Source organism: Rhynchophorus ferrugineus, unplaced genomic scaffold (genome assembly GCF_030347505.1).
Source record: "Rhynchophorus ferrugineus isolate W39M unplaced genomic scaffold, kcgeb_rfMv2 rfM1, whole genome shotgun sequence".
Lineage (NCBI taxonomy): Eukaryota > Metazoa > Arthropoda > Insecta > Coleoptera > Curculionidae > Rhynchophorus > Rhynchophorus ferrugineus.
Window position 1 is genome coordinate 11,434,268 of NW_027472580.1, and position 12,160 is coordinate 11,446,427.

At 31.5% G+C, this 12,160-nt stretch overlaps 1 protein-coding gene across 3 annotated transcripts in view; it reads right to left on the bottom strand.

Moving 5' to 3' along the window:
* The window catches only part of LOC143203890 (integrin beta-nu), a 56,855-nt gene that overhangs the window by 33,040 nt on the left and 11,655 nt on the right, over positions 1–12,160 (bottom strand). For all 3 annotated transcript variants that reach the window (XM_076416215.1, XM_076416207.1, XM_076416224.1), the window contains 4 exons: positions 6,985–7,275; positions 3,606–3,754; positions 1,207–1,384; positions 264–424 (listed from right to left, as the gene is read on the bottom strand). In XM_076416215.1, the coding sequence (XP_076272330.1) occupies positions 264–424; positions 1,207–1,384; positions 3,606–3,754; positions 6,985–7,275 (779 nt within the window). The remainder of the gene's footprint in view (positions 1–263; positions 425–1,206; positions 1,385–3,605; positions 3,755–6,984; positions 7,276–12,160) is intronic.

Genomic DNA, 12,160 nt, shown 5'->3' on the forward strand with positions numbered 1-12,160 from the left:
CCACCCAATGTAATAACTTTAAATGGTACACTGTAGCAACGTGAATAGGAATTTCTGCTGCAGACCGCGTACTTAACAAACATAGAGCTTTCTGAGTATAACATTTTTTGTCAACAAATACATTTTTTAAGGAAAGTCATCATATATACACGCAAGCACCTAATACAGTTTATATTGATTTTCTTTTTATCATTCTAAAAACACCTTTCCTTGTACCTTCACCATTTTCCAACATTTATAATATATAATTGAAATAAACTCACCATCCCTTATTACATACGCATTTTCCGCATGACGCTATACCATTATTACAGTTTAGATTTTGTAGAGCAGCATCTAGGTTAATGCAACTGCATTTATCAGGGAAAGCTATATCTATAGTAACATCCTCATTGATGTTCTTCTCTCTTATAATAATTTTTCTCTATAAATATATAAATCTATAGTATATTTAAAAAATCATTCAATTCATCAAGGTGTTTAATATATTATCTGCCGCAATTTGTAAGTTCGTTTTAGAATCAGACAATATTTTTCTTCTCATTTTATTCTAGTTAAAAAGATATGCAATGTTGTCTGATACTTTCGAACATCTAACCGAAGCAGCCAAAAAAATCGTCCAGTTGTCAAAAGTCTGCCAAATTCTTCAAATTATTAATTATTATAACATACTTTGGTGTGTCTACTCTACATTCCTCTATCGTATCGAAGTAAAACTATAACAAATTTTGACTTTTACTATTTTTTAAAAATTCGTAAATTTCAATAAAAATGGAAAAAATATATTTTCTTCGAACAACTGTAATTTGGAAAAAAACAAATTGTTGGACTATTTTTTATTTTGATATAATATAAGAATTTTCTTTTGGAATTTCTCCTGAACCGATTTCCTTATTTTACTTAGTTTGGTGTGAGTCTACGGTATATATTCTCCTATCGTATCAAACTACAACAAAGTTTGACTTCTACTATTTTTAAAAAATTCGTATACTTGTACAAAATAAAAATGAAAAATAATCTCTTTTTTTCAAACAGTTGTAATTTGTCAAAAATAATTGTTTAACTTTTTCATATTTCGACACGATGGAATAATATTATATTTTTATTTCTCGATATAATTATCCTACTTATGGTGCTCTACGCCCTTTTTAAGGAAGGCAGTAATTGTCCTTATTTTATAGATTAATTAAACAACTTATTACTTACGTTTCTGCTGTCGCTAACCCATTCTTTCAATGTCAGTTCCACATTGAAATCTATTTTTTGATATGCATCGATATTTTGACAATATGTAGTTTCTGTTACACTACCCTCATTACAGTCTGAGAAAAATTTAACATCGAGCTCTGGTATATCTGAGGTGTCTGTCGAGAATTCCACTTGTCTAAAAATATTGTATTTAGATGAATGGTTGATTTTTTTACAAATATTTAAAATTAATAATATTTCCTTAATCTTTGGCAGATCTGTCTTGGTACCGAAGTTCTGTTTTATAGAATGTTTAACTATAATTATTAGAAATTTAAAAATGGAGAGTTGTAAGCTCTCTTGGCTAAAAACTAGACGCAAACGTAAAAAACACTTGTACGACACAACACATTCTGTCATAGAAATAGGACCCATCTTCTAAGTTTTGAACTACTCCTAGTTGAACTGCAAGTATTTTGAGTTGTAGTTGTAGTGTTGTTACAAGCGTAGCACTGTAATTTGACAATTTGAGCTAAAACGTTTCTGGATATTTGAAAAAGGGTTTTAACTGGAGATCTGTAGGATACATTGCCACACAACATCTCCTGATTGGCGCATGCGCACTCTCCTGCATGGATTAGACCATCGAACAGAATAAGCTACAAGAAACTATATAGTGGTCCTCTTCTAATGGTCGATCAGATCAAAACAATAAAAAAACTCTTAGATATTTAGTTTTTGTGTTACATTAATAATTCTATACTAATAATATTTAAATTGTTGTGTTACTCTTGGTGGTCTAACATACATTGGCTTTAAAATATGGACGGGTAAGTGCAGAATGTAATATTAAATTTTTAAAAGTTATAAAATCCAAACAGCATCAAATTTATTTATATTGGAAATGTTAGCTGTCAATTTAAAACACATAATTTTCAACGACCTGGAATAGGTATCAACATATTCCAAAATTTAATGGTAACAAGAACAGAGAAGAAAATGATTCTTCTTGTGTTCGAAGTAGTCAAGTCATTAATGAGGTTTGTCCATTAAGAATGGTAGCAAAAATTGCAGTAACTGGTAATAATTAGACATTTATTTTGTAGTATGATATGACTATTATGTAGTAATGATTTAAATTTTATTTTATAGCTTAGAAGTAGCTAGAATTAGTTGAAAGTAAATGTCGAAGAATGTGCATTTTGATAAGATGTAAGAACAACGTACAGTGATACTTTTAAATAATTAAATTTGTTAACAAAAGCAGATGTCGATCAAATAAACAAAATATAAAGCTATCGACGACACCCTAATCGTCTAATGACAAGGAAAATATAATGCAATAATATTTAAGAGTATAGGTAAATATATTATTGTTATATTATAGTAAATTCATTAATGAAGTTTGTAGATGAAAAACAGTAGCTATAATATTTGGAGGCTTTACGAAAATATTACTACTTTCATATATAGTGGTGGCTTTTTCGTTCGGTTTTGACTGTATTATAATGGCTGTATTTGATCTAAAAGATTTTGGTCTTTTTTATGATAATGTTTATTTGTATGGTTCTTGTTAATTGTTCAAATATGGTGTTTTTATAAAAATAGAAAGGCATATAGAAATTATTTTTATTATTTCATTTTATTCAATATTTTTCAAAATAAAATGTGTTATTTCAAAAAATGTTCAATGTTTATTTCCCTCCTTATATATATTTTCAACATTAAACCAATTATTTATCATACTTAGGTATTTTTATTTATAAAAAATAACGATGTGTAATACGATTCGAAGTTGAGGTTCGAATTGATAATATAAAGTATTTAGAAAAATGGAACAGCTGGTCATATATTAATTATATTTTAGTTATTTCGGTTTATTCAATATTTTTTAAATAATATGCGTTATTTCCCCAATTTTACCACTTTTATTTACCTCCTGAAGCTATTTATCTGCTTAATATATTCGACAGTAAATATAATAACCACGATAAAAAATATATACAGCCATACACCAAACTCGGATGATTCTTTGTTTTAAAATTAAATGGAGCCAATATGAGCATGCGCCAAAACCGGAGATGTGGAGAAATGTATCCTGAAATGTGCGAGAAGACTACCAAATGACTGTATTAGTAATATATTATGTTTAGCTTTTCTTGAGGTTTAAGGCGTATGAATCTGGACTTCACACATATCTCATTATATTTTAAGGCATATATACGTAAAATATACTAAAAATAGGTATAAAATATGTTATTAGTTTTTGTCATTTATATGAAGGCTGAATATGGTGATCACTGAGACGTTGACGTTTACGTAAAAGTTGTTATACCTTTTTATAAACTAAAATATAGTTTAAGGTAAAATAAAATTTTCTTGCATTATATATCTTTCACATATCATAACTAATGTACCTGATAAATTGCTGAAATCCATCGGTGACCAGTTGTAAAATGTCAGATGCATTTTTGAGACGGCCAACATACATCTCCTTCTGTAAGGTGCTGTTCTTGAGACTCTGATAAAAATGTTCTTTTTCTTGAACGGCAACAATCAAATTGACCTGTAAAATAATTTTTTGTTCAATTTACTAAAATGTAGGTAGAAACTAGAAGTAAAACTTAAGTGGATAAAGATGGCGCTAAATTTCTGTTGCTGGACCCTTTAATAAATTTTATATTATTAGGCCTAAATTAAGTGTGATGCCTGTAATAGCACTGAGAAGACCAAGTTCATTTATGTGCTTTGATAATGTTTGAATATGAACCAATTAAATCGCACTTGAGTGAAGTTTTAGTTTCTTACTTCAATTTGAAGGAAAATGCGATTGAAGGTCATCTAATTCTGTATGAAGCTTATAGCAACCATGCTTCATCGATTTGGACATGTGAATACTGGATTCGATATTTTAAAATTCACGATTTTGACACCACCAAAGACAAAGACCGTTCTGGACAGGAAAAACAAATTGAAGGCATTTTTCGATGATGATCAGATAAAGCACAAGGAGAATATGCAAAATTCGTAATTTTTTTTACGTATCTTTGTTCCTGGCAAAGAAATGTGGATAAACTACAGGATCGAAAGCGAAAAAAATCATTAACACTATTAATGGCAATGGCCATGCTTCAAGAGGATCCTAGTCATGCATTAAGAGCAATGGCAAAGCCGAATATCAATTATTCTAAAATAATAGAGTATTTAATAGGATCGATCTGGTGAGGTATACCATGAACTGCTAATACCTAGACTAAAATGGAAAGAGCTACCCTACCCGCCGTATTCTCGATACCTTGCTTTTTCTGATTATATCTTATAACCGGTCAGTTGAAACGTCCCCGGCCTGATACATAGATGGTGCTACTAAAATTAAATCCATATGTCTTTTAGTTAGCACTAACCCCCAAAAGATGGGTGTATAAATTTGGCAGCTGTCGGATTGTTAGTTTATAAATTATAAACTATATTATTTGTGTGAAGCAACTTTTTTTATTGTGAAAAAACTGCATAAAAAGAATTTCGCGTGTCGATAAAATATTACTTTTTAAAGGGAAAAATACAGTTCAAGCAAATACTTGGGGCTTGATGCCGAGCTTCCGGAACTGCAACTGTGACGTGGTGAAATGAGCACCGAAGACGGTGAACGCGGTGGACGCCCAAAAGAGGTTGTTACCGACGAAAACATTTAAAAAATCCACAAAATGATTTTGAATGACCGTAAATTGAAACTGAATGAAATAGCAGACTCTAAAGATATCAACTGGACGTGTATATCATATCATTCACTGCATCGTTTCACTTCGTCCAATCGACAGTGGACTGCACCCGATGAACACGCTCCAAAGCATGGGAAAACGCAATAGTCGACTGACAAGCCTATAGCGTCTGTATTTTGGGATGAGCATGGACAAATTTTCATTGACTACCTTGAAAAAGGAAAGACCATTGACATCGATTATTGTAACGCATTTTTGGACCGTTTGAAGGACGAAATCGCCAAAAAACGGCCGCATCTGAAGTAAAAGAAAATGCTGCTTCATCAAGACAATGCACCGTGTCAAAAATCTATGAATTGGGCTTCGAACTGCTTCTTCATCCACCGTATTCTCCAGAGCTGGCCCCCAACGACTATTTCCTGTTCTCAGATATCATGAGAATGCCCGCTGGAAAGAAATTGTCCGATGAAAAGGTGATCGCCGAAACTGACGCCTATTTTGAAGGAAAAGAAAAATCGTACTACAAAAATGGTATCGAAAAGTTGGAGGGTCATTGCCAAAAAAATGTGTTTTACTACGGTATGCCGGGAACTTTTCAAGTGACCTGTTACTTGTCGTGACCTATCTGAGCAGCGCTTCATAGCTTATGAGGACATCAAAAATTTGTGGGCAGCCTCAAAATGTGTATCGTTCTTTCGAGATGGAAACCATAAATTAATTTTTTTTAAGTAATTTAAAACTAATTTATAAGGAATGACTACAGAATATATTCGCTTATTTAAACTAATGGGCATTTTTATAACTCTAAAGGAAATTGTTAAAGAAATTCAAAAACAATCAGTTTCGAACAGCTTCAGGTTTTAATCTAAGAGGTGGCCAGATACGGCAAGAAAAGATATATCAAATCTTGCGCACCTATGCAATAGTGAGATATGGTTATGATTCCTAGCCCAGGTAAATCGCTTAAGTATAAAATATATCGACCAATGTCATTGCTGACAATCATATGCAAATTATTGGAGAGGTTATTTTTAAAAAGCTTCAAACCTATTATTCAATTAAGGCCACCTGGCTTACCAAAGTGGATTTAAAAGTAAACACGCGACAGTCGAAGACATCAACTGCATATTAGGTATAGTATCACGGATAAAATTGAAGAAACGTTTTAAAAAAAGGATACTTTTTCAGCTGTAGTTCTATACTTCTATACTTAAAAAATATGACAGGAGAGTCTCATATATAAATTAGCTAACACATGCCCTAGACACCAGACATTCAATAGCCATTCAATAGATACAGCGACACGAATTAAGTTTGGGTCTGAAATGGTAGATTTGGATTTTAAAAACGTATACTAAATAAGTATTCCTAGATGATGAAATTTTATTTGTAATATGAATGCCATGTGATTTTTGAATTAAAAAAAATTAAATTGTTTTAAAAATCTACTACAGTGATGTAACAACTTCTCAGAAAGCTTTTAAGCAGTGTATCAATTGATGAATAAAATGTTTTCAGACGTTTAACTACTCCATGAATTTATTGATTATGCCATTTGAAACTGTTTTAACATCATGTATGTACATCTAAATTATATGACAGATAGAAAAGAATTAGTACAAACTATACAAGAAAAAACTTTACAACGATGGAAAAAGAGGTATCAAGTGAATGTGCATAAAAAATGTACACCTATAAATTCCTGTAGTTGATATCAAAACTTTTGTCGCAATATATGAAGCCATGTTGTACCTCCATAAAAGGCTCCTAGAAAAACATTATTCAAAGACTGTAAGAGCTACTGTAATCGTGTCCGACTGAAAGAAAAGATAATTAGGAGACAGTGAATGGAAACTATTTTCTTTTTTATCTAGGACGCCAGTTTTACTGTAGAATTAAATTTTAAAAAATATGATGTACAAATTGAAGAAGTTTGTTATGTAACTATCTGATATACACTTATGTATAGGCGATAAACAAAAATGGTCAAAGAATCATTAAGCATAAACAAATGTATATCGCTGAAAAATGATATATTTGCAGCACAATTATTACAGTATTATTTGATCTAACTTACCTTATATTTTCTCAACAATGAACGAATCTCAGCTATTGATGGATAATCATAAGTAAGAGGATCTATATGTTCCCCGAATTGGTCGATTAGACATTTTCCTGGGTTGAACTTTGTAGCTCCAACTAATATACCGTCACCTGCACTGTGCAAGAGACTGTCAGTGGAAAGGACTATAAGTTTTCTTGATTCCTTTGTCCATCCTAAGGTTTCGTCGCATAATAAAACCTGTTGGATTGCCTCCAGGGCTCCATCCAGATCATCTAGATTTGCGGATATCCGAGAGTCTGTGACCTATAATATTTACAAGACAAATATTAACATCGATCTTTATGTAAAATTTGTATATTGTTTGTTTGTATGGGCGTGACCTAATATTTACAGTGTTTTATTTTTTGAGCTTAAAACCCATGTTAAAAATGCTTCGAAGGTTTTAAAAGAATTGATTGATTGACATTACCGGTTCTTCGTATATTTTGGATTCTAACTCAGTTTAATTTATTTTGATAATGGGCTAATTCCATGGCGGCATAGATATGGATAGTAGAAATATTTCGAAGAATATTTCTTATAAAAACACATGTGCACAAATATTATATAACCTGTTGGGATATTAGAATTTAAGATGTTAAGTGATAAACCGTATTTGAGTATTTGAGGGCTATATCCTATACAAGGAATCAATTGCAACTCTAAAACGTTGCGTACTTACTTACGTATAAGTTCTTCTGTATATTCTACTGAATTATTAATTTTCTTCAGGTTTCTTGCGATCGTTCCGTTTGCTGCATGCGAGTGGGACATGATTTGTCAAATGCCTTTTATAACCAAATCCGTGTTTATCAAGGAGATATCGCCTTTTTACTAATTTTCATTGGACGGAAATATGTAAAAATTCTTTGAAAAGTGACATGGCGTTCAACATGATGTTACAAACTGATGTTCATTGGTAATAGCTCTATATTCGCAGATACAAATGTTGAAGCTTCTAGCAATCTTAATCGTATAGTTAATATTCAATACAAAATAATATAGCTTTGTTTGTTATCGGTATTATCAATATCTTGAATACCATTACTTGTCAGTACATTTATTTATGCATACTATAATATATCAGCAGAATTAGTTAACTTTATTATTAGTCAGTATGATTATACTTCATTATTACTTGAAATTAGAAGTATGTGTCGTGATAATCACCGATCTTTGGTATATTTTTTATATTTTTAATTTCACACTTGTCATTGAAACTCAGATGCAGGTATGTCTTTATTTAGCTTTTAGAAGTCTCTCCCGACAACCTCGACTTTAATATCTCGCAATCTTAGAAACTGGTTTATTTATTTTCCCACTTATGCGAGTAGCTGTTATATCGTTAATTTTGTTAGCATTTTTTATTTATTTTAGATCTTAACAATTGTTTTATTAAATTTTTAAATTAATTGTATTTTACGGTTTAACTTTCATAAACATAGAAAGAGTAGAAAGACATATAGAGTACCTATAGAAAACGTGCCGTTAAAGCAACATAGAATAATAAATTCCGAATACTGTTAAATATTTGTTACTTGTTAAATTTGTTGCGGTTCTTATTGAAAATATTTATTAGCGTATTGCGACTACACTGAATATTAGTATGGCCACTGAAATATCTTAAATACGAAAAATATAAACTTGAATTCGCTTGGAAAAAACCGCTCTCATACGCAGCGGGTGACAAATCAAGATCAGCTTTGTATTAGCTGTATCAGAGATCAAATATATGAACAGAACAGAAAAAAAATCAGGAGAAATGCGGTGATATCTAAATGAATTTACAAGGAATCACTGTACCGAAAAAAAACAAGAAGTAAAACTAAAAGGTTAATATGTTCTCCAATGAAAGTAAAATATATTACTTGGATATACAACAGTTAGATGGATTAGATCTCCAGGGGATACGACTACATAAAAACCGCCCATAGAACTATAACTCATAGGTGGTGTGGAACACCGTTAAAATGTAAATAACATATGATAAAACACAACCCTAACCTACAAACTATTATAACTGCATAATTAGTTATAGTTTTAAGGCCTTAATCGTATTATAAATTAAGTCCGTTCAGTCCGTTAAGTCCGATTAGATATGCATTACAAAGACTATAACATTAAAATAAATTACATTTCATAATAGAATTTTTGTATAATTATTTTTTTAGAATAGGATTTTGTTGTATGACAAAGCCAAAATTAACTGAAACTCATAACTGATGCGGAAACATTGCGACGTTTTGACGTCATAAATTCAGACGACGCGTGTTAACTGTTTTATTGAACAGCCTATATTTGCATCATCACAATACAAGCCCTCATGCCTCGACTGAAACAACCTATTTGACTGGCCAAAAATCAAATGGATAGGTAATTCCTCCGTACATACTCGATTTGGCACCAGGAATAAATTGCTTGATTAACGTTTTTCGGAGACCGAAGAAGACGTTGATGCATTCAAAAACGATGTTTTGAAGGTACCTTAATCAGAGTGAAAAAAGTGTTATGAATATTGATTCAAGCCCATACAAAAGTGTATTGATCATCATGGGGAATACGTAGAAACTAAAATATAAATAGCGATCCTCGTAATACAATGGGTGCATTATATGTTTTGATGGACAAACAAATCTAATTAAGCATTGTTGCAGTAATAATAGTTACAAAGCATTAGTAACAACGTTTCTTAATAGTATATTACACTACAAGGGCCGAAAGTTGAATTTTCGGCTCTGCTGCAGGACCGAGATTTCAATTTTTGGCCCGTGTGGTGTTTGCGATTTTTTCATAGCCGGCCGAAAGTACGTTATTAATTTAACTTTAAATTTTGATGAGCGTGTTTTTTTTATGCCTGCCCCCCACGTCAATAGACTTCTTCGGCAACGTATCTGTATTTATTATTAATCGCGCTTCTGCAACAAAATTTCGTGTCACATCTTCGTCGTCCGTCGATTCATTAGATGGTAACGTATTGTTCATTTTTCCTGGGTTATTGAATCGAGTGACGGCAAAACAACATCGATGGTTATTTTTAAGGTTAGATGTAGCCACAAAACATAGAAATATAGAATGGAAACTTAAATGGGCACACCCGTAACCATGCTCTCTGTGTACTGCCACACCGCCAGAGGGCCGCCGATAAAAAGATTACAGATTTCTTTCTTTTGACCACTTTCGACATTATAAAGGTCACAAAATATAACGTGCGCGTTTGTCAAGTGAAGGTTCTAACCACAAAATATACAGACTCGATCTCAATGTTTTAATTTTTATGTCAATGTTTTAATATTTCAATGTTTTGTGGTTCTAACAGAATGCATCCTTTCCCCAAGAGTTTTGCTGTAAGCCAAAAATGGCTTAATAAGGTAAACAATGATACACTTAAGGGGCTTTCTGAGCGGTATTTATATGTGCCTATAAATGTTTTCTCTTTGCATTTTACAGCAGAAGATTAAGACCACTGTTTAACAATGATGCAGTTCCCAGTTGCAGCCTAAATAGTGTAAAAAGTAAGTATAATTTTTTTTGAAATAGAAATACATCAACACTTAAAATTATGTTATGTCTGTATATAGATCATATAGAAATAGAGAAACGTGTGCTTTTAATTTCAGGCAGTCAGGAGCTAGACCACACAACACCAAAAAGTACGAGTAAAAGCGTGTAATATCTTTTTATTATTTTGTTCATTTTTATAACTTTTATTTTATAGAATCTAGAGGTCAGATACTGCAGTTAATGTTACTCGACAACTTATGTTACACAGTACTACAGAAGAGAAAATTCGTAATGATTAGGCCATTTCAGCAGGATAGTTTGGAATTTTTTTTTTGGAAATATTAGAAGCTATGGGATTAGAAAAGTGTCGCTGATACCTGATCATATCGTCTCAGCATTAAAAAGCCTCATTATCAACAGTTTTTTCTTTCAAAGTTCACCAGGAGCCAACTGTGAAGAGGATGTTCAGAAGGAGATTTGAATAACTTACGACATTTTTTTGGAAGCGATGTGGTAACTACAAAAGCCTTCACATTATCATCCATGGCTTCCATAACAGTTCCTACACGTGTTATTAAATATTATAAAAAAATAGAAAGGAATATCAGAACATGTATATATGGTATCAAAAAAGCTCGCGAGTATGACAAATGTTGTCTTACGGTACCAGGAAATTATTTCAATTCAATTTTTTTTGAAGCCATCTCTAGAATTTTTTATGTATTGCCCAAAGTATGTACCGAAACAAATTTATAAAGGAAATTCTTGATAAAATGTTATGTCAGCAAATGTCAGATTTTTTTTAAACCATTACTTGTTTTCAACATCTAGAGGAGGGAAATCTAATAAGAACAGCAATAATTAGGTGTTGCTTGTTTTGGTGGATGAAAAAAGTAAACAGAAAAAAATTGTAACATATAACTACTATCCTAGACTTGAACAAATTACTTTTTATTTCATATATTTTAATGTTATAATAATTTCCTATAATAATTAATGTACAATTAGGAAACAAGTTGAATTTAGAAAATATTTTAAACAAATGTTAACTAGTATTTAAATAAAATATTTTATAAGTATTTATATTAAGTTGTATTCTTATTTTTTAATTGCCCCCCGTATTAAATCAACCAGCTCTGCGCGACCTCTATTGGCGTGGCAGAGCATAATTTGGTCGCAGAGTTTTTTTGTGGAGGTAGCAACGTTAATGACAGCGGTAAACAATTTGTTAGCGACAGAATAAATAGTCCCTAGTTACGAGTATAAATACGCATAAAAAATTCTTTCCTCCCGCCGTTATAGAGGGCGTGGGTGTACAGTAAATGTTTAACTCAGGGTTGTGCAACTCCAGTGGTAAGTAGTGGGGCAAAGTTTTGCTTAGTTCAATCATTGGCGGCGCTAACAACGTGAATTTATTTGGTTAGTTTAAAATAGTTATGTAGAAACCTGTAAGAAAATACGTTGCTTTGATTGGTCTACCATTTCACCTGATTACTTTATGACGTCAAATTTAATGGCTAATAGTATTTAAATGAAAATCAAATTTAATTTTTAAAATTAATTTATTAAAATAAAATCCTATACAAATATACGATATAAACAAAAAGCAAAAAAAAACAATTATGAACTCTATTCTAGGCAAAAATAA